Genomic DNA, 23,971 nt, shown 5'->3' with positions numbered 1-23,971 from the left:
TTGAAAGTTTTATCATCAACCGGGTGTGTTTTGTTTTCGGTCGAGTTTCTGTCCCTTTTCTGTGCGTTTTTGTCACGTCAAATATATCTTACTTTAGCCAAGACTGAAAAGATGCTAACCGCAAAGCGACAAGGGGAAGTAAGGCATCATTCAGCTGAAGTAGCACGCGAGAGAAGCAAGGAAAGCGAGCCAAGAAAAGACGGAGTCAATAACGTGACGCAGGAGCTGACGTCAGAGGGTGCTATATTTGTATGTCGGTTGTTTAGCACTTCTTTTGCCGACTCGGTGTGCATTCATTCTCATTAAAACATTCGTTGCCTGTCGGTTCGGAGGAAAACAGCTGTAGCACCGGAGGATAGGGTCGTGGACAGTTTAAGCAACTTCTAACTCAGTACTGACAGTTCCCCAAAAGCACTGTTGTTGTGTTTTTAAAGCATTAAAACTGAGAGAGAAAAAAAAGAAAAAAAAGAAAAACATCTTGAAGTTTCTGTGCTTATGTTATTGAAATTGAGCCAAGACGTTTTCGTACTGGGAGCGCGTTGCCAAAAGCACCTGAAATTCTTCGCTGCTCAGTGTGTTTTCTAAAAGGTAGGATATGTTCTGGAGCTTACTTTCATGTTTTGTTCTTGTCTTTTTTTAAGTTCGTGCATTTGTGTGTGTTAAATATGTGTCCTCTTCTTTTTGTTGTTATTGCCCATATTGTTCTTTTCGGTGGAGATGGAAGCTGCCATATGTCTCTTTAAATGAGTTGTAAACTGTTTATTTGCTTGTTTGTTCATTTGTTGATTCGTACGATATTGTAGAAGTTAGATTGTTCCATCTATTGTTGTTGTTGTTTTTCTCTCTCTTTCTTGTTTAAGGACATATATCATTTGGTTTCGCGGAGCTATGAGTAATTGATTGTGACAGTAATTATGGGGGTATTATTTTTCGCCTTGGGATCTTTAACCATATCGTTTTGATTTCGTTGACGCTTCTTTCTTTCTTTTTATTTTTTTAATTTTTTTTTAATGAATAGGTTTCTTTGAATTGTTTGATTTTGTTTTGTTTGTTGGTAGATTATTTCATCTATTGCAGGGTTTTGAATTAGCGTGTTATTTTCTTTTGTACGTACCTGTCTGTCTGTCTGTCTGTCCCTTTCTCTGTTCGTCTGTTTGTCTCCGGCCGTCTCTATGTTTCTTTGTCTCTGTCTCTCTGTCTTTCCGTGTCTCTGTGTCTCTCTCTATTTGTTTCCCCGCGTATCAGTGTCTCTCCCTGTCTCTGTTTCTCCCTGTCTCTGTTTCTCCCTGTCTCTGTCTCTATGTCTGTATCCCGGTCTGTCTCTGTCTGTCTCTGTCTGCCTGCCTGTCTGTCTGTTTCTCTCTCTCTCTCAGTCTCTCTCTCTCTCTCTCTCTCTCTCTCTCTCTCTCTCTCTCTCTCTCTCTCTCTCTCTCTCTCCTTCTAAGCTGTGCCTAACAATCGAAACAGAAAGCTCTTGTTTCTATTCCTGTTTCTTCTCCCTGTGGCGATAAGTTCCAGCGAATTTTCACTGCTGATTTCACAACTGACTGACAACGAGACCCGATTAATCAATAATCGACTTTCTCTTTCGCATTCCCCCACGTCACAAGAAAATGTCACGCTCATTGTGATCTGTCAGTGTGAGAAATGTCAGAGTCTTTGGGAGAGACAAAAGGACATGATTGTTGGTGTGTGTGTGTGTGTGTGTGTGCTTGTGCGTGTGTGCGTGCGCGCGTGCGTGCGCGCGTGTATGCGTGTGAGTGTGTGTCATGTGACAGACTAACATATCATCCTCTCATCAGCCGCGAATTGTCTCACAACGATATTTCTCTATGATGGTAAGACTGGTGTCTCAAAGTTAATTTTGACTGTTATGCAGCATGAGACAGCGGCACAAGGCAAATCAACAGTCTTCTCAGTTTTGTCGCTGATCGTTCCTAAGCAGCATGCCATTTACTTGGTTTCTTGCGTTGGCTTTGCTGATCCGTCTCTGGATGCTAATTTTAAACTGCTAGTGTCATCATGAGACAGTAATTGTTAGTGGAAGGGGGTGGGGTGGAGAGGGGGGGGGTGAGGTGTGACAGACGAACCGGTCATTCTCTCATTTTAGCCGCTAATTGTCTCTAAAACGCTATTTCTCTAGGATGGTTTCGCAACGCTAATTTTGAACTGTCATTCTGCATGACTGTGACAGTGTCTTGGTCAGTGACTGACTGACACACAGGTCCTCGTCAGTGTCAGTTTTGGTCGATGCATGATCATCTCTCAGCGGTGGTAGTAGCAGTTAACGTCAGGCAGGCCAAGGTTTATTTCGGCAGGGATGGTTTAGCCTTTAGGTGACTAGGTCTACTGACTTGCGGTTAAGGTAAGGGTTCATCCCTCGAGGCGATGCTATTTTGATTTTCTTTATTCCCTCGACCGTGTGATGTGTGTGTGTGTGTGCCGACATCATCCTGATAGGTTTGTCGGTACGGGAGTACGGCTAATCCTGATAGGTTTGTCGGTACGGGAGTACGGCTATTGCTTGTTAATGTATGTGTGACTTGCTATATCTATAAGCTGTTATCTTTGCACACTGTTCTAACGGGAAGGAGCCGGGGGTGGGGTGGGGGGGGGGGGATGTTGGGGGGACGGAGTTGGGGGCTAGGATTTCTTTTTTCTGTACTGATCGCAGATATTGATCGCTTTTCATCAGTGTAAAGCATTATCAGTAAGAGAGAGAGAGAGAGAGAGAGAGAGAGAGAGAGAGAGAGAGAGAGAGAGAGAGAGAGAGAGAGAGAGATAGAGAGTGTGTGTGCGTGGGGGAGGGGCAGGAGTGCGGAGGGGGTGCTATGTGTTGTGTCTTCTTCTGTTTTGTTGTCGGACGAGTATCACTCCTACCCGGCGCATTCTTGTAGTGATCGATTTGTGCCAAACATTGTCAGAAAAGTCGGCCTTTTTACTTCGGCTGGGGAGAATGGGAGCGGGGAGCGAGGTTTGGCTTTCTGTTTAGCTGTCAAGGCCAGCACTAGCTCAAGGAGTGATCGTTTTCTGTAAAACATTCATCACTTCCTTGTGACTGAGACAAGCCACAGGCTATATTCTGCTAAACTTTGTATAGCAAATGCAAACACTGAGATGATGCAAGCTGGAGTGGTTTTGCTGTGTTCGATCGCAGCCAAGCAGCTTTCAGGCATGTTATACGTTTCAGGACATTTTGTGCAGCCGATGAATGATTAACGGTTTCAAGCATATGTTAGGCTTAATGTTTTGGTTAAAATGGCCTCAGGATCTTCCTAACACCGGGTGAGATTGTCTAACTGTACGATTGCAGATACTGATGAAACAAGCAATGTTTACACAGCAACGATAATTTAAAATGATGGTATTCGATTTACATTTATATGCATAGTTTTCAATGGATTTGATAGATTTCAGCATTTTCGTTTTGTCGTCTGCGGGGGGTTGGTGGGGAAACTGGGGTTTATTGAGCTGCCTGGTTTCCATAGAGACGATTGAGGTTGGCATATTGTCTGTTAAGACTTATACCTCCGCCCACGCGTGCCCTAAAAATCGCCTTCTATCCTCTCCGTCAGGAGACGAGAGAATGTCTCGGCGGATCTCGCAGCTCTTGCGTGACATTTAAAGATCAACGCAAATCAATGCTGAAATGGATGCAATTATGTCCCAAGCTTACCTTCTAGGGATCACAAACAAAAAAAGAATGGGAAATTCTACAAGACGTTAAAAACCGAACAAAAGAGAATTTGAAGCTCGGCGTCGAAGCCATCTGCAAAGATGGCGTCTATTGGCATTTCAGGTCCAGGGGTTTGATGCGCAAAAGATTAAGATAGTGTTCGTGTGGCTGCGAATTTAAAGAAAAAAAGAGAGTGACAGAGAAGTGTTCTGCCAAGTGGGCAGAAAATATCTTAAAGATCCGTTACAAGTCTTGGAGGCGGACACAGGGTCCAATTAGACGTCGTTATTCTCCTCTGGGCATCTCTTGTTCTTGTTCTTCTTGTTCTTGTTCTTCCTGTTCTTGTTCTTCTTGTTCTTGTGCTTGTTCTTCTTGTTCTTTTTCTTTTGTAGCTGTGTAAGCTTATTTGTTGTTTTGCTTGTTCGTGTGTGTGTGTATGTGTGTGTGTGTGTCCCTCATCCTGAACCATGAAGATCCCCAAGAAAAACCTAACGCATATTTCAAGGCCAGCCAATATAGGTGTCCAATAATAGAGTGCTCTAAATGATAACATTGTGTTCACGTGCACATGCACATGCACAAGACCGACAAAGCGTGATTAGCTAAACTTATACAACTGCGTGTTTCTCTTGGATTCACGGCGGCCAATCAGTTGGTGCGTTCACAAAAGGCGTGCTTTCGTGTCACTTTATGCACGTGCATATGCACATGTACAAGACTAAATCCGGATCAGTCTTACTTATATACCTTCGTGTGTCCCATCGGATTTGTGCCAGGTATTGTAACATGTGACAATTATCAACCTTACCTTGCACGGTCCTGTATCATGCGCTCTCTTTTATATAGTAGTAAATGCCAATCCTCTTCATGTTGCGTGCAAAGCTAGCAAGCAGAAGTATATAAACAATGCTGATGAAAACAAAATATCAGCAGCTGTGGTATTTGCTTTGATAATAGTATCAGTCGACTTGACAACGAATCAGGAACATGCCGGAGAGAATACTAGCAATGTGATACAAAAATTTCTTTTCACATCAAATGGCTTCGCCGTATAAACAAAGAATGCGATATCTTTTTATGTCTAATGCCACTGTCGTATAGACACAAATGGAGCAACGCAGAATAAAAGTAAGTCGATAACCTGCCGGCAAGTAAGACTGCACTATTGACACAGACTAAACAAAAATGCAAGTGATATTACAGTGCATTAGCAGGGCTGTATATAAAAAAACCACTTGACAGAACGATAGTTATATGGTGATAGAGATGTCTAGATAAAAAAAAAGTAGGCGTAACGATATACATACGAAGATAGAGAGGCATGTGCAGATGGAAAACTAGACAACGATATAAGGCCCCCCCAAAAAATTAGGTAGGTGTGGTTAAGGTAACATAGCCCAAAAAAATAGGGTAGGAAGGTAGGCAATCACTTTTTTTAAACTTTTTTTTCTAATGTGTACAAATTAAACCTACTCGACAGGGAAATAAGTGTGCGACTCAAGCGCTGTCGCTTTCATTGCGTTTTCTGCACCGTTTTTTTGTTTTTTTGACAAATGTAATAAAAAGTTATAGGGTCGGCCCCTAAAAATAGGGTAGGTCGGGTTACCGTAACCACACCTATTTTTTTTTAGGCCTAAGACGATGCAGACTCGTAGATAGACAACTCGACAAACAGATACTGTGTGAAGATACAGGCTTGTAGATAGAAAACTAGACAAAAAGATAATGTGAAGATACAGACTTGTAGACAAAAAACTCGACATGGCGGAGATATATGAAGTCACAGAATGTGCATCAGTAACAGAGGGAAAGAGAACACCCACACAAGCCAAGTTACAATAACAGTAATTGAGAGAGGGGGAAAGGGGCAGTGCTCTGAGTATACCAACAAGTAGACTTCATTTTCCAATCAGCAATAAGTATAGTACAGTGTGTATACACGTGGAAGGAAATTATATCTGGTCTGAACAGCATTTCCCAATTCTACCATCAATGCGTAAAACGTAGAAAGTAATTATTTTCAGTGCGTTAGGCTGTCATTTAAGGACAGCAGACAGCTGTACGTGTGTGACAGTACAGCTGTGCACTGCAAGTAGCTATATAGGTGGATGCTGTGTCACAGTATGTTCAACTATTTATGCACAGTCGCTCTTTTTCAAAGTAAGTATTGCAAAACAAGTGGGAACAAAAGCGAGTGTGACACTTAGGCTGGCATTGCCTATAACTGACGCGCGGTTCAGAGGTTACGCTTTTGTGTGTTTAGCATATGTGCTGCTTTCAGATACGTGTGTCAAACTTTCATAAACATGTGAGAATTTGGTGGTAGTTGAATTCGGGTAAATCCCTTGCTTGCTTAACAAGGTTCAAGTAAGCAGACAGGTTTGTTCTTAGTGTGACACTTTCTACATGAATATGTCACAACCGTTTGATAATAGATTGCTTTTGTGACAGGGCTACAAAAAACTGAGTGACTGCCGCTTTAAAACTGTACGTGGGTTAATGATAGAGCTCATTATTTTCTCGCCAACCCACGTGGGATGTAGTGGGACAACATATGGCGAAGAAGAGCAGTCGGGTTACTTACTGTGTGACCGCTAACTGATCTGAGAGGCATTAGCGCGACTGTGGCGCAGGTTCAAATGATGAACGCTTGTGGCACGAGCTCAGAACGTGACGCAATCGAATAGCATCATCCCACGCACCAGATGACGTCAGGATTCCAATATGTTTGCCTATTTATTGTGTCGTTTATCATGCATACGCGGTTTTTTCTTGTGTGTGTTCTTCTGTTTATTGCGTATGGGGATTATACCAGCTAGTTTATCACAGGCGTGTATTTGTTCTTTAGTTTATTGCCGGTGTGTATGGATTCAATATGGAAGGTAGGTTTGTAATTAGACGGTTGTTTTCAAGAGGGACGTGTATTGAACTTTATTTGTACTGTGTGTTGTGTGCATCCATTAATGTTTAACAAACTGGATACACTGTATGTTGTACTTTGGTTTCCAGAATGGGTGTAATATACCATGTAAGCACACGGTACACAGCTGCTCTGGTGTTGTTGCTGTTTGCTTGTTTTTGTTTCAGACGTAAAGGCTAATCTGTGCACAAAGCACGTATTGCTTCACTTACGCATAATATTATTGCAGTTGTTGGTTTGTGTCTGAGCGGATGCGAAATCAACTCATTAATGGCTGATTTGCTTAACAAGATAATTATGCAGGTGTTACCGGGCTCCAGTGTGTGTCATGGTATGGTTGGTTTCCACTATACTGTGTTCTTTCATTCTTTCTTTACACCCCCGGTATAGGGGTGTGTATAGGATTCGGTCGATGTGTTTGTTTGTTTGTTTGTTTGTGTGTTTGTGTTCGCATATAGATCTCAAGAATGAACGGACCGATCGTCACCAAACTTGGTGAACAGGTTCTATACATTCCTGAGACGGTCCTTACAAAAATTGGGACCAGTCAAACACACGGTTAGGGAGTTATTGGTGGATTAAGATTCTACAAGGACTTATAGAGGGACATATTAATGGTCAAAGGGAAATAACCTTCTCAGTTGGTGGCAGTGAGAATGGTAAGGACGGGGGTGTTTTTCCTACCTCGGAGGAATGTCTTGTTTGTTATTATTTTTATGTCTTTCTTTTTGTGGGGCAAATTTAGAACCAACATCAGTCGGACTCGGTTTGTTTTTCTCCTTCAGAATGAGGTGTCTCCTCTGTATGTGGATGATAAAACAACAGTTGTGGGTGATCATGTTTTAATGTCGTGCTGTTTTGCTTTCGTGTTGTTTAACTTTCGCATTTTTGCCCTTTCGTGTTGGTTCAAAGTCGTGCTGTTTTACTTTCGTGTTTTCAGTAACTCGGTCACGGCGGTTAACCAGTACAAACCTGATAAGAAAAGACATTTCAGACAGTAACTAAGAATAGTTCCTACTTGTTCCGAAAACGGTCTTTAGTCATAGGCCAGCTAACTTTTGTTTTGTTTTGAAGTTGCGTGCGAAATGTGGGAAGATTCCGTGATTGTATGCATTGAGTGTGTGAGTGGGTGAGTGAGTGACTCACAGACTAACTGGCTGGCTGATGGATTGCGTGAATGAGTGAGAAGGTGAGTGAGAGTGATCGTTCAATTGTTTGATAATTGGCTGAATGACTGTTTGATTGACAGCCTGATTAACCGATCGATTGATGGACTGGTGCTTCCCTTCTAACCAATTGAAAATGTCGTTTCGCTAAGTATAACTGAAGTTCTCTAAAGTGGCCATATGGTGCAAATTAACACACACAATAAAACTCTTTCTCGCGGCGCCGCGGCATGGATGATAATTTGTTTTCTGTTTGTCGCAACAGGGTTGTTAATACCTCTGTTTTGTCTGTTCTGTCTCCGCTCTTTTCCCACTGCCTTCCCGATCACTGTTGCCAATTTCTGGCGTCACTTCTCCCCCCCCCCCCCCCACACACACACGGCCCTCTCTATTTCTTTCTCAAAGTCACTTCCGTAAACACGTTCAGTATCGTGTCCTACCCAGGTCTTGAGTGCAATTACACAATTATATAAATAACCTCATCTCTCTCTCTCTCTCTCTCTCTCTCTCTCTCTCTCTCTCTCTCTCTCTCTCTCTCTCTCTCTCTCTCTCTCTCTCTCTCTCTTTCTAGCGTACCCACATCCATCCCCTCCCGTGACAACTTTCCCATTTTTACTCTCGGCATGTCGTTCCCAATTTGGGTGTAATTACACAAACCTAATTCTCTTCCGTCCCCCCCCCCCCCCCCCCCCGATCACCTCTCTTTTCAAGTCCTGCGACACTGTAACACGCACGACCGCACACACGCACATACACACAGACTCGCACACACACACACACACACACACACACACACACACACACACACACACACACACACACACACACACACACACACACTATCTCTCTCTCTCTCTCTCTCTCCTCCAACCACTATCCCACCAACCTACCAAACTCCCTTGCCCCCCCCCCCCCCCCCCCCTCCAAACAAACAATCCTACTTCGTCTAGCTGCTAGTGTGACAAACCCAGCTGGCCAGAGTACAGTCCACAACAGACGCCGGTCATCGAGGGCACTGACCCTCGCGTGGACCAGCTAATTGCACAGCCTCTTAATGTGCACAAGCTCTAACTGCCCAGCCTCACTGACCAGCCCTGTATTAGTTGACCAGGGCCCAATGTCCACACACCCTGGCGACCTCTCAAGACTCTTTGCAATAGTAGTGGCATTTGAGACTCGTTGAGTGTGAACGTACCCTTTCAGCCTCCCCCCCCCCCCTCTAACACCCCCCACCTACATATGAGCCTCTCTGTAGTAGTAGACGTAGTAGTATTGAGTCTCGTAGTATGTGAACGAACTCGTGCCCCCTCCAGTGCATGTCCACAGACACAATTTGACTTTGAGGGAAAAGGCAGGAACCAGCCAGCCGTTTTCTTTGTAGCCAAACCCTTGTGTGGACGTTGAGCTTCCTGTTAGTTCTAGAAGTCTGTGAAAGGAGGTATGGTTGTGCTGAAAGCCTAAGAAGCTCAGTGTCCTGTTTCGTGTGATGGTCTTGTGGTGGAAAGCTTTGGCCACTCAGCTTCCTTTTTTCTTCTGGACTGCGGATCAGTTCCGACTCGACTCTCGTCTTGAAATCGTGGGTCAGTCATTTTGTTTCTGTGTGCGTGTATTTTGTATACCTGTCTGTTGAAGACTGAGAGCCTGTAAATGCCTGGCCAGTCAACTTTGTTTAAGTAAGAAATTTGAGTGGGGGTATGGTGATAGGACGTACATGTATGCGGAAGCATCGGACCCAAAAAGGTATTATAATACAACTGAACAGATCTATATTCAAGATAACATACTGTTCTTCGAACATCTCATCAAATGAGTCTAAAAGGAACCACTTGTATGTAGTGCAACTGAACTGGCAGTTAAGATTTGAACATTTGAAACATGGCACCAGCATAAGGCAAAATGTATGTATGCGGTACACATTGACAATGACACTGAAGGCACAGTCTTGGTAATAAAGGGTACAGTGCAGGATTAAGTCCTTGCTTTGAAGCATTGTATGAAATGACTGACGTCAAAAAGCCTGCGCTTGGTACGACTGAACTAAAGATAAGTTTGAACTTTGAAGCCTTGAACAAGCAGGCCTGGAAGCAGCTTGGCAGATCTATAATTGAACATACAACCTATAAGCAGTGAAATGCTGCATCAGCAAACCATCTGGTGTGCCCGTGTCAACTTGCCAACACATACTGTGGCCCCATCTGTTACGGTCGGGGGTAGTGAAGAAAGTGTAGTCATTCCAGGGGTAATAATTGGAATCGATTTGATATCATCGCTTTGCCTCCCCGGTGAGGTCATTGACCGTTCTGGATGTTCTTCTTCATTGCGTATAGTTCTTTGCATTGATGTCAGCTTTACAGAAGTGCCTGATTTGTTTCTCCCCTTAGGTCTGTGTACAACTTTTCTTCTTGGCATGTGTTTGTCTGCTATCTTGGATTAGATGTGTCAGTCTCAGAGTAGTGTAGTGTAGTGTATGATTTGTCTGTTTCTCTCTCCTCAGCTTTAGAAACATTGCAAGAGGTTTGCTGAGTAAACTTGCAATTTAGTTATATGTCTCTTACCGAGGAAATCGGATAGCTGACTCTTAGAGACGTTTACCAGGAAAACCGGATATCATGATGGAGTAAACTGTAAACAGGATTCGTAGCTGAAATGCAGCTGCTGTACCATCACACTCCTCCCTTCTCACCGCCTCAATTGTTGGTCCGCTCATCTGTTACAAATGAATTATGGATTTCGATGGTATGCTATTGCATCTGGAATTCCCTATGTTTTCTTCTGACGGATGTATGGCTATTCAAGTATATGTATTCACAAACTGTACTGTCACAAACTGTAGGGGCACGATAGTTTGAAGTTTTACTGACCTACTTTCACTGCATAACGCTAGTCATACGGTGGGACAACTCGATCAGAACGCTTGAGGTTACATTGCGGTCTACATTAAGCGTGTGTTTGAACCTTGAAGGAGTATTTGATCTCAGCGCAGTCACTGAGTATTTTTGGGCACAGAGGTAGGGCCTACTGTAAAACGTTTACTAATTAAACCCTCAGAGCTGAACTCTCCCATTTTCTTCAGTGTACATATAATCTCTACTTCCTCAGCTTACTCCCCCTGCTTTTCCCCTTCCAAGAAGTTCTTCACGACCTTTACCCCCACCTCCCACTCTCCCTTCTCCATCTCTGTCCGAATCAGCAACCCTCGCACCCATGATCTAATTTAATTTGCCCCTCCGAGGACGTGAAAAGAGAGAGGGAGAGCAGAAACCAAACAACGACGACAACACCTTGGTTTCGCTGCAGGCCGAACCTGCCTTCCACACCGCGTTGACAAACCCATGGACAGGCCAGGTTTAAAACAACAGCCAAATATTGGAGCGGGGCCCGATTGGAAGAGTTGTTTGAATGTGTGAGAGTTGTTTGAATGTCTGACCATCGGCTCGGCGGCTGAGACCCTAGACCCCATATCAGATGCCGGCCGGCCGGCTATGCGGTGCATCTCCTCACAAGCCCATTACTGCATTGGCTCCGAGCCTTCTGGGCATACTTCATCCCCTAGCCACTGATCCTTGCGTTCAGTCGATTTTGGCATAGCTCGCTGGCCTTAGTTGCTACGGCCGCGTGGGTGCCTTTTTTGAGGTTGTTGAAGTTTTCTTGTTGCCGGTGAAAATACAGAAGGGGTAGTAGGAATTGCCATATCAGTGCCTTGCAGTCGTGTCGAGGTTGTCCGTTACCTTTCTTGCCGGTAACAGTACAGAAGAGGTAGCAGGAACAGCCGCTTTAGTGCCTTAGGTGCTGACTTAAAAGTCGTCTCTTTTTCTTACATGTGACCACCAAAAGGTCAGGTTTAAATATATTGCCGCGTTAGTGCCTTGCAGCTGTGTCGACGTTGTCCATCTTTCTCTGGCTTGTGACAATACAGAAATCCTGGTAGAAATCGCAGCGTCAGTGCTTCGCAGCCCTCTGGAGAGCTGGTGACATTCAGAAAGCCTGGTATAAGGAATAGCCGCCGCGTCAGCCGTTTTAGAGTTCGTCCCACTTTCTTGCCCACTGGCATTTAGAAGGTTATCATTCTTCAAGGCTTGAGGATCGATCTTGTGGCTGCGCACGTGGTTGTGATTCCTGTGACTCCATCTCTTTCGTGACCCGGCTGTCTCTGGTTGGAACGTCTGAGGATCAGAAGCTGGAAGGTGTTCGTGGAAAGACTTGGTGACCGGAGATCTTTGTCGCTGAGCTTGTTCTGGGCGTCAGCGTTGTCTTCATCGTCTTGTGTTTCGTGTCATAATTGCAAGTATATCCCTATTGATAGACGAGTGCATGTTTCAAAAGGTTTTTTTCCCAGCCATATTATTGTACACTTTCTTTGAAGTATATTTCTTATATTGTCAGAATGTTTCATGTTCAAAACTCAATTTTAACAGTCGTATGACTTTGCGCTTACTTTAATTATAACTATCCTCGTTATAAGAAGGCTGCATGTTTAGAGAGTTGATAGTTAACAGCGATATTCAATTGGAGTATACGTATATATTTCCACGTTATTGGACACTGGGTGCCATGAGGTGTTGATCTTTAAAAAATATTGATGTGATCGACATACACGTGAGAACTATAGATGGCAATGTGCTTTGAAGGGTTACTTGTTAATCAGTATTGATAGTTGTGTTTTGACTCTCCCATCTAACCTTACAATACCTTGCGTGCGTGATGGAATTATTAGAATTTGCAATGGGTTTTTGTTCCATGTCAATGCCTCGCCTTTTGAGTTGATATTATTTTCTATGATTATATAACAGGTATTTGTATTGATGTTATAGCCGTATAATTCGCATGTCTGACACGGATAATGGATTCCATTCCGCGATAAAACCTGGCGTGCACGCAGCGATTTTTCGCAGTAATTTCCCTAACTCTTCCAGCTTATGTCAGTTCTTACCTACAGTACACACGTCAACGGTTGTACTAAATTAATTAATCTAATTGTTTGATCCAAATGTATCTTTGCCTCCATCGTTCTGTCATTCTTCTTCTCTCTCGTTCTCTCTCTCTCTCTCTCTCTCTCTCTCTCTCTCTCTCTCTCTCTCTCTCTCTGTCTGTCTGTCTGTCTGTCTGTATGTCTGTCTGTGTCTCTCTTTCTTTTTCTCTGTCTATCTCTGTATGTCTGTATGTCTGTCTGTCTGCCTGTCTGTCTGTCTGTCTGTCTGTCTGTCTCTCTCTGTGTGTCTCTGTCTCTCTTTATCTCTCTGTGTGTCTTTTTCGCTTCGCCTTCGCCTTCTCTCTCGCTCTTTCTCTTTCTATCTCTCTCTCTTTCTCTCTCTTTCTCTCTTTCTCTCTCTCTCTCTCTCTCTCTCTCTCTCTCTCTCTCTCTCTCTCTCTCTCTCTCTCTCTCTCTCTCTCTCTCTCTCTCTCTCTCTCTCTCTCTCTCTCTCTTCCGTAGCCAGATACGTAGTATAGATTGTACCATCATCTTTTTTGCCTCATCGTCTTTCGTTCTAACTGTCTGTCCCCTCAGTCTCCCTCTATCCCCCCCCCCCCCCCTGCGCCCCAACCCCGGTCACAAAGAGCAGAAAAACATGCAGAAAGTGGTGTTCATTTCAAATCATTGCTTACGTCTGACAATGGAAACGACCCCCCCCCCCCCCCCCCTCCAGGCTGCAGAACAGCTGTTGCAGACAACATATTGTGCAACCCTCGCACATACGTGGGCGTTTTAAAATGTTATTACGTACTTCGCTTGCCTGCCCGAATAATTTAAGATCAGTTTACCATCACGACTTTGAGAAGGGGGTTGAAGTGTTTGTTGGGCTATTTTGGATGCTGGCCAGGCTATCGATTGTGAGAGCTTAGACAGATGTTACTACACAAGAAACTGACCTTAAGAAGAGGCTTATTTGGCCTCGCCAGCTTTCCGCAGCCTGCTTATAGATAGCGTAGCTTTATTACTTAAAAGTTTACTGTCTTATGAGCCATTTTGAGAAAGTGCTCTGGCAACTTGGACCTTACAAAGTCCAACGATCGGTTTTCTTCCAACGCTTTTTTGTCAAGAGTACCAACTTCCGTTCGTCGTCACATTTTTTTCAGTCCTACGTTTGATGTTTGCTGGCATGCGTTTCTCTCTGTCTGATCGTCTGCCTCTCTGTCGTGACTTTCTGTGCAAGTCTCACCCTGCCGTCTTTTCATGACTTTTTTCAAAGAGGGACCTCTGTTTTTCAGTCTCAATACTCTACTTTCTCTCAGCTTGAATATCAGATGAAGCCAACGTGATTATCACGGATGTTTCCATTGCAGGCATGTATATACGTACATAGATGCAAATTATGCACCAACCGTAAACATCGATTTGACGTCACGCTAACCGCAATCATGCGCTCTGGCAGATATATTTACGTTATTGATCGTTGATATCTGGCAGATATATTTACATTATTGATCAATGTCTTCGTAGGGGAGAACGTACTGTTTAGATCTATCCTGACATTGAGCTGAAAACTCCGCACTTGCTGACGCTGCAGTGATATTGTCTTGTGTGTGGGTGTAGGTGTATGGGGGTAAATAAGGCGGGGGGGCACATTTGTTTCAACAGGTATTCCCGATTTGAACCATTATGTCTTACCAAAATCGCAATATCATCTCTTAAGTTCAAGACTGAAGAGGGAGTTTCCAGTCGTCTTTGGCACACTACGAACAATGTCATTTACACTTTTTCTTTGCTGTCAACTCCCTCGAGCAGAGAAATACTTTGCTGATCTCTCTTATTTCTTCGAATTCCTGTGGGATCTTCGTATATAGGCTACAGCTGAACCATACTGATAAAGTCTTGCGTCGTATACCTGTATACCGACTGTTGGGGAATATGTGTCTGTCGGTCTGACTGTTGGTGTGTCTGTGTGTGTCTATTTATCACTGCTTCAATACCTCAGGCAATTCAGATCGAAGCATGTACGGCGAGTCTATCTTAGAACCCCACCAACACAGCACATTTCGTTTTGCCAAGCCAACAGCCGAAATCGAACATCCCACGATGGTCATAAAAACAGTGAAACCGCCGTCGGGCAGGTAGCCAGGCAGGCTGGCAGGCAGGCAGGCAGGCAGGCAGGCATACACTGATAAAGTAATAACTTCACTTGTCAGCAACAGTGTGATGGGGGATCAGCATCTTCTTGCCTTGTCAGCAAACCGCAAATACTAAAGTCACTGCTTAGAATGCTATATACACATGCTGCATATAGTATCAGAGTTCAGATGGACAACATATGGATAGATATTCAAAGAAATTCAGGTATAATGAGATGGACAAAGTTCCCCACCGCGACTATTTTCATGAACAAATGTGACATCTGGTGCTAGGGGGATGAAAAGCTTCAGCAAACCCCCCGCGGGTTAGGGGGAGTCCCATATTGGTTGGGACGAGAAAGAATTTACCCGATGCTCCCCAGCATGTCGTAAGAGGCGACTAACGGATTCTGTTTCTCCTTTTACCCTTGTTAAGTGTTTCTTGTATAGAATATAGTCAATTTTTGTAAAGATTTTAGTCAAGCAGTATGTAAGAAATGTTAAGTCCTTTGTACTGGAAACTTGCATTCTCCCAGTAAGGTGATATATTGTACTACGTTGCAAGCCCCTGGAGCAAATTTTTGATTAGTGCTTTTGTGAACAAGAAACAATTGACAAGTGGCTCTATCCCATCTTCCCCCTTTCCCCGTCGCGATATAACCTTCGTGGTTGAAAGCGACGTTAAACACCAAATAAAGAAAGAAAGAAAGCTTCAGCAAACCTAAAATACTAACTTCACGATTCAGAATGCTATATATATACGCCGTGCATATGATCATATTATGTTCCTAATAAGTTTTATTCACATGGCGGGCATTAATTTTCTCCAACAACTGTTATAATTATCATCTTTTACTAGGATACGGTTGCATATTTCAATGTGTAAATTTGCATCTTTAAGCTGCTGACTTTGTTGTATATTTATACGGCAAATATGTCCATTAACAAATAGTATAATCTTGTGCACAAATAAAGTTACAATGTTAGGTTTATGACACTGTTAATATGCACCGTCAATATTCTCTTCAACAAATGAAAACAACACTTATTACATCTTATATTAGGTTTTTGACACTGTTTTGCACACACCGCGTTTGTATTTACTGACGCATTCTATCCGTTTTCCATATAATCAACGGAAGGTTGCTTAAGTAGTCTGGTGACACTGTTTCATTTTACAACGTTTTCATTGACTGATAAATATCCCACGTCCGGCGTTTTATGAACGATTGAATGTTATTACAGGTTTGTTGCACTATTTTATCTACTACACGAACGAATGAATATTGAAGTTGCACATCTCGACTATTAAATGAGGTTGCAGTGTAAATTCATAGACCGCGGATATTTTGATTAACCAATAAATGTGACACGTTTTTGAATATCATTAGGGTAAGTTGCTTACAATCTTATGTATATAGACGCGAACAATTTTACTGCTAATTCTAGCCAAGAGCTGTGAATATTGAAGATAAGCTTATAATATTGCCCCAGTAGATATCACAGGTTTTGCAGCTCTACCATATGTTGCGTACATTGTTCCATGTTGCGAAGGTACTTTATTTTACCATACATGCACTGGCATATTTTTGTTTTTTGTTTTTTGTTGAGATTTAACGCCCAGCCGATCACGAAGGGCCATATCAGGGCGGTGCTGTTTTGACATTTTAACGTGCGCCACACACAAGACAGAAGTCGCAGCACAGGCTTCATGTCTCACCCAGTCACATTATTCTGACACCGGACCAACCAGTCCTAGCACTAACCCCATAATGCCAGACGCCAGGCGGAGCAGCCACTAGATTGCCAATTTTAAAGTCTTAGGTATGACCCGGCCGGGGTTCGAACCCACGACCTCCCGATCACGGGGCGGACGCCTTACAACTAGCCCAACCGTGCCGGTCATATTTTGATTAAATTAACTCTCATTTAAAGTACATGCATAGTACACTGTAAACATGACCTGTATTTACCGAACATTTAAATTGTAAATACTCTCATATATATATATGTGTGTAAGTACTCGTAAGAATCTACAAATATTAGCCCTTCTTTGGATATCCAACCATAATTATGTTGTCAAGCTGATATGCGCGAAGACCTTATGCGTTTGGAACAAAGGCTGACAGACACGCATGTTTGCTGTCGGTTCAATGTATTTAACTTATTCTCCTCTGGGGTCCCAGCTTCCATCCTTCTGTACGTCTTTCTGTATTAAGGCGTCATTAAACCAGGTTAAACGCACTTACCTCGCACCAGCTTATGTTACCTATGCATGCGCATATGCAAATACTTGGAGGAGAGTAAACTCGGTTATTGCACTGGTCACAGGTGCTGAAGGGCTCGCATCCTTCCTTACATTGACTGACCCAGTTTCACCCAGGTCACCTTCACACAGTCCGATCCCCCTCCCCCTCGCCCCCCCCCCCCACCCCGCACCCCGCACAACTCTTTCGACCATCCTACTTTGGCTGAAATATGTTTGATAGGACTTGTTGGCACGATGTTGCCAAGTATGTAGATTTGTCGGCGAATGCCGAAGAAAATCACGCATCTATGACGTGAAAGAGAAGACGACAGCTGGGCAAAATCGACTGTCGTTTAGTGCACGTGAACACACACGAAGAGAGGATGTTGGGGACAGGGGGCGGGGGACGAGATGGAGAGGCCTTTGGGATGCACAGAGAAAAAAGGAGGGAGAGAGAGAGTAAGAGGGGGAGAGAGAGAGGGGGGGGGGGAGAGAGAGAGAGAGAGCGAGAGAGAAAAAGAGGGAGAGAGAGAGTAAGAGGGGGGGAGAGAGAGAGAGAGAAATAGAGAAATAGAGAGAGAGAGAGAGAGAGCGAGAGAGAAAAGAGAGATAGAGAGAGAGAGAGAGAGAGAGAGAGAGAGAGAGAGAGAGAGAGAGAGAGAGAGAGAGAGAGTGCACCTGGTTTGTTCGGGAATCGATTGTCATCTTCAGTGTGCAGACGCACGTTGATGGAAGAGGGGGAATGAAATACAGACAGAAGAGAAAGAAAATAGAAAAACAAGAAAAGTACTTTGCACCTGTGTCTTAGATTATACAATGTTTCTTCTCTTGGCCTTGCCATTTTTCTTGAAAGTTGTGTCTGCAACAATTTCCCATAGCTTTCAAAACTGTTGTCTTTGTTTTGTTTACCCCCCCCCCCCTCTCTCTCTCTCTCTCTCTCTTTCTGTCTCTGTTGCTGAGAGGTAAGCTCGTGGTTTGGCTTCATGCCCGGAGACATCTGCAGTGCACTTTGGTTTCTTTTCTGACTGAACTTAACCCGATTTCTGTGTTATCTGAAACTCACTTAAACCCTTCTTTCTTCGTTTATTTTGGGCTTTTTTACGCCGACGTATTTCCTTCAAAGAGATCTTAGACTTTGTTTCAGTTCTTGTATTGTTTCGTTTTTTAAATTTGACACACCTTTTCTTTTGCAGTTTTTTTCCCTTTCTGCACTTTCCCGGTTAACACATACTGTAAAGATGTTTTGGTGCGAAACGTTCCCACATGTACGTGTATACGAATACCTTTTACTCTACTTTGTACTCATGAAAGTTTTACTTTGTGTGTGTGCAGGTTGCCGTGTTGAACTTTTGACAAGAAATCTGCCAATCCACCTCTGACCCTGAAGGAAGCTGGCGAAGGATCTCAAGCACCTTCAACAACCCTCAGCCCTTTTGGTCAAGCTCGGTTTTAAACTCGGAGACCTGCTCTGCTCACCCAAAACTCACAAGAACAAACAAATCACGATGCATGTTGAAGTTAGCGTTGCGATTAACTTTCTCATCTCCTACCTGTACAACAAGCTGCCCCGCCGTCGTGTCGACCTCTTCGGTGATGAGCTTGAGAAGGGTCTGAAGAAGAAGTTCGAGGGTCACTGGTACCCCGACAAGCCGTTCAAGGGGTCTGGATACCGCTGCGTGCGCTGCAACGGCGAGAACGTGGACCCTGTCATCATGAAGGCCGCCAAGCAGGCCGGCCTTGACCTGTCCGAGATGAAAGACTACATCCCCGAGGAGATGACCCTGTGGATCGACCCCTCCGAGGTGTCGTACCGCATCAGCGAGAAGAGCCCCATCAAGATCCTGTACTCGGACCGTCACGAGGACGAGTCGTGCGACACCATGGACCGCGAGGTGCAGGCCGCCAACCACACCTTCAACCCCGAGGCCCTCTCGTTCCAGCCTATCGACTCTCTCTCCTCCTCCCTCACCAACCTCTCTCTGTCCCTCTCCCCCTCCTCCCCCGTCCCTCCCGGCACCTGGAGCACCTGCGTGTCCCCCTCCTCCATCTCGCCCTCCCTCTTCACCTCCAACCCCATCCAAGGTCCTGCTGCTGCAGCCGTTGCTTCTTGCACCCCAGCCCCTGTGGCTCAGCCCGCCGCCCCTCTCTTGGTTGGCAAGTCTGCCACTCCCAAGTTCACCGCCGCCACTTTCGCCGCCACCAAGTTCGGCTCGACCAAGCTGAAGTCGCAGGCCAAGCGCCCGACTCGCCTCTCGCCCACAGAGCTTGGCAACTACTTCAGGCAACAGCAGAGGACCGGGTTCCCCAGCGCCCCCTCCCCGCAGCGCCCCCGCTCCCTCTCCCCCCGGGACCCCCGCCTGGAGTTCCTCATCGACCAGCAGCACCGCTTCTATCCCCAAGGCTCCCAGCTGTCCCCGCAAGGTCACCAGACCTTCAGTCAGACCCTGCAGCAGCAGCAGCAACAACAACAGCATCACCACCAGCAGCAGCAGCTCTCATTCCCGCCCTCGCCTGTCTCGCCCAACAACAATCTGCCTTTCCCTGTGGGTGACTTCGCGCGCCACACACCCTCCCCGCACCTCTCCCCCAACCCCGGCATGGCCGCCTTCCCCGAGATGCTGCCCGGTCCCCACGCCCACGGCATGCTCTCCCCCGCGGGGTCCCTGTCCCCTGACGGCCACAAAACATTCCTCGACAGCCTGCAGCAGCTCAACAACATGCACGGCTACCCCGGCCATCTGCAGCACTTGTTAGTTGCCAACTGAGCCCGCTGCTGCTGCTGCTGCTGCTGAGCACTGCAAGATGATGAGCCTTGCCATCACTCTTCATCGCTGTTTTTCTCCTTTTTCGCGCTGCGTCGATCCTCGATCCTCTCACTGGCGAGAAGCTTGGCGCGGGGTCGATCTGATTGATGATGGTGGATCGTTCTGTTGACACACTTGAGACTTTGCAATTCGCCGCAGACTGTCTTTTTTTTCCTTTTTTTCCCTTTTTGGCCAAGGGTTGTCCGTCATTCTCCTGATTGCCAGAAGGACATTATGTTTCGAGAAGATAAAAGAAAAGACTAAGCTATGGCTTTGTGTCAATTTCCTGATTGCACAAAGACTGGTGTTTGAAGCCTCGTTGCGTGATTCTGCCCATATCCAGAATGCCTAAAGAATTTGCGGGTGAGGACTCCATAATGCGAGTCGAGGAGCAGCTTTTGGATTGTAAATCCCCCCTTTGTATTTCGTGGCTGGAGCCCTCTTCATAAGGGAGCACTTTGAACACTGACACAGACTCTTTGCAATATATGCGAGTTCCATTTGTCCAATCCAGCACAAGCGATCCGCGTGATTTGTTACGCTTCCGCGTATCGTATTCTGTGCTGTGTACATGAACTTTGTGATGTGTAAATCACACTGACTGACTTTCTTACTTGCCCGACGTTCACGGAATCTCAGCATCCTTTCTTTCTGCCATGCTAGCAGCACGGTGTACGTTTTGCAGGCATTGTGCTGGAAATGCTGAAGAAAGGACAAAGAAGAGAGAAAACAAGTAACACAATATTATGAACTTTCCAGCTTCTTATTTTTCTATTTTTCTCTATCATTGGTAGTTAGTATATAACGTAGCGATCGAACTGTCCCTTTTTGTATCATAATTGTTTGTCTGGTTACTCTCTGGTGTTGAGCCATGCGTGTTGGTTTGGATTGAGTTGCTCTAGTCATTTTATGCTGTCACTTTGACTACTCAGCGCCTGCTGATGTGCTCTTACCTTTGCTTGTGCAATAAGCAAGTCATTTATGAAAGCTTGATCTGATCATGCAGCTGGAACAGAACAATATCTTCAGCCATTTTTGGGCAATACCGTCCCCAAAGAAGAAATAGAATTAAAAGGGCGTATTAAGGTGGCAGTACCACCTGTACGTGGGTACCCAAATTGTGATTTTTACTGTTTGTAAACTGTTAGGATTTTTCAATTGAAATTTTGCATGATTACTCATTATACCACATATTTTTCATAAAGAGTGTTGATTTTGGCCTAACAAACATATTTTTTGGTGAAACAAAAGTTTTTGTATGATGAGCTGTGGCCGACGTAAAAAAAAATCATTTATTTTTGAACTCATAACTCATAGGTTTATGCACAGATTGTCTTCATGTTTTGTAAATTATGTAAGCAGTCAAATATCTGGATTATGTGCTAGGGGATTTCTTATATCTGTAACGGTTGATGTGTGATGGCCGTGTAAACATGTGCCTAAAATTAGGTAATACAAAAAAGTTGAAAAAAATTCTTAATCAATTTCTAGGACAGATATCCAGAAAATGCTATGACAAAATCCAGATACAAGCATTTTAAAACACTCCACAAAATGTTATGTGAGTATCTCCAATAGTTCTTGAGATATCAGCCCCAAACTGACCCGCCATCGCCATTTTTCGCTAACTTTTTAGCCGTCAAATTGGATATCCGACGGCATTATGCCACAAATGCTTCAAAAACTACAAGAAAACTTTCAAAATATCCGAACAAAATCAACACAGGAAGTTCCAAACAGGGGAAGTAATCCGGGAGTAATGCTTATTCGCCTTGACTGAGGGAGTAATCACTGTAACACGATGGCTCAGGGGTATAAATGCAAAGAAGAAATCGGTCGTTTTCAACGTGGAAATTCTCGGAATTTCCGGGCTGTGCACCCCCACTTGACCTCAAATTTCTCGAAAACTACTACGTTTTGAATAAAAACAACACTTACAGATTATGAAATTTCAATCATATTTACATATAAAAAGTCTTACATCATGTAATGTTTAAGTTGGCAATGGATCGTAAATGAGTTTCCTTCTGTGCATTTCAAATTTGCAATAATGAGAACGATTTTCTGAAATATAATCATCACCTTTGGAGAGAACGAATAGTTCATTGTCATTCTTTACTTTCGGTGTCCAATGTGGCTTTGACTTTCAAAGCCAGCTCAAAAAGTTTCAAAATGTACTAGCTTCAAATCACATAACCTTCCGGCTGTTTGAAAATTTCACTTTTTTCGATGGAAAAAGTGGATTTGGATTCTCTTTGCCAATGAGCTTACTTGAAGTTGTTGGCGCTTTCAAGTGTTTGCCTCTCAAACGTATTTTGTATCAATAGACATGACGAAAAAAAACCTGTTGCTGTTGTGTATTCTGCTCAAGCTTTCGAACGGACTCTTGCTTTTGACAAAAGATATCAACAGTATTGCCATATGGTCCTTGGTAATAAATGGACTACCTAGTCTTTTTGTGTATGCGCACGAGAAGTCCGTACACAGACTTTTGAGAGTTCTGACTTGTACGGCACAACATAATCATGAGTGTACAAGAGCATCCAAGAGCACTTAGCAAAGGTCTTATGGACTTGGATGTTGCAGTAGCCAAGGTGTAACAGCCTGTTTGTTTGTCGAACTATTCCAACTGTTATTTATTTGATTTTGCATTTTTTCCCTTCATATTAATCTTTTATGGCAAATACTGCTACCTTTTTAAAGGATTTGCACCCCATCCATGACGACACAGACATCTGTGTAAAAATAAATTATTGTCTGTGCGGAAAAGTATTTTTTGGTTGTCTGATGACACTATGAGAAAGGCGACGGGTGAAAGAGGGTTTTCTCCTTGGAGATACGAACAACCCTGATGTGTGTATTTTTCCCCATGTATACGGGAGTAAGGATGGTGAGTGTGTGTGTTCGGAAAGAGTTTTAACACTGTTGTTCAAGTTGTGATACTTGTTGATACATTGCCTCATTGCTTTCGTTGCTGTGCGGTGCAGGAAGGGTGCAGTTCTACACTTAAAATGGTATGAAGTGCACCCTTCGATGCAGAAAGGGTGTTAGTCTTCTTTTTCTTCTTCTTCTGCGTTCGATGTTGATGGCAGGGTGTTAGTCTAAACTTGAAGTATGAAGAAGTGTATCCTTTTTGTGCCGCACTGCAACTGGTTTCCTTGTAAAAACATATTAATCATGGTGTTGATTTGACATTTTTGCTGGTGATATAAACTATATCCTCACAGTGAAATATTATGTGTATATTGAGAATGAAGAGTATATATGAGATATAATATATATATATATATTCGTATTCTTTCTACAGAGGTACAACTCGGGTATAAAGGTGGCTACATATTTATCTTTTGTACGTTCAGATTAATTAATTCAACAGATGCTTACTTTTTGTACCGTGTTAATTTTCATACCTGTAGTACAAGGCAACTTGTTTCCAAGTTGAAAGGATTTTCATTTTTAGAGTGAAAATTGGTCTTTTTTCATTTGTTTGTCTTCAATGTTAAAACAGTTTTGAGATTTGTACCTTTTTTCCTCCTTGCATTAAAACAATTACAAGTTTGTACCACACTAACACTGCAATATGGACGTTCCAAAGTGGTTTCAAATCGCTTTTAGCGTTTCATGTAACGTCAATGTTTCATGTAACGTCATTGCAATCTTCTGATTGTGACGTCTTGTTTTTAGTTTCACCGTATCATGTGATCGTGAAACAAAAAAGCACGAAAGTTTCTATTGCTGTTGATGGTGGTGACATTTGTAGAGCCTGTGCAATAAGACATCTGACGATGATTTTGACGATGCAGAGTGGTGAAAGGGTCAAGTCACTAAATATTTGTATACAATGGTGAATATTTCTAAGTTTGTAATAAAATGTTTTTATTTTAAACAATACTACTGTTTTGGTATCTGCTTTGTTGAGATCAATGTGTGTGTGTGTGTGTGTGTGTGTGTGTGTGTGTGTGTGTGTGAGTGAGTGAGATACTCATATACAGAGGCAGACAGATAGAGGGACAGACAGGGAGACATACACACGCACGCACGCACGCACACATAAACACACACTCACACACGCACATACACACACACACTCGCACACACACGCACACACGC

At 43.8% G+C, this 23,971-nt stretch overlaps 1 protein-coding gene across 3 annotated transcripts in view; it reads left to right on the top strand.

Moving 5' to 3' along the window:
* Positions 1 to 23,752, top strand: part of LOC138959256 (protein Tob1-like) — a 24,078-nt gene extending 326 nt beyond the window's left edge. Inside the window, exons 1-2 of one of the 3 annotated variants that reach the window (XM_070330656.1) lie at positions 36 to 588; positions 18,390 to 23,752. In XM_070330656.1, the coding sequence (XP_070186757.1) occupies positions 18,563 to 19,822 (1,260 nt within the window). In that variant the 5' untranslated portion in view covers positions 36 to 588; positions 18,390 to 18,562 and the 3' untranslated portion in view covers positions 19,823 to 23,752. Of the gene's footprint in view, positions 1 to 35; positions 589 to 6,387; positions 6,559 to 18,389 lie in introns of those variants that run through there. The other 2 variants (XM_070330658.1, XM_070330657.1) reach the window with 2 other exon arrangements.
* The last annotated feature ends 219 nt before the right edge of the window (positions 23,753 to 23,971 follow it).

The sequence above is a fragment of the Littorina saxatilis genome, linkage group LG2, assembly GCF_037325665.1.
Source record: "Littorina saxatilis isolate snail1 linkage group LG2, US_GU_Lsax_2.0, whole genome shotgun sequence".
In the NCBI taxonomy this organism is placed as follows: Eukaryota; Metazoa; Mollusca; class Gastropoda; order Littorinimorpha; family Littorinidae; genus Littorina; species Littorina saxatilis.
This window is presented reverse-complemented; position numbering and strand designations above follow the sequence as displayed.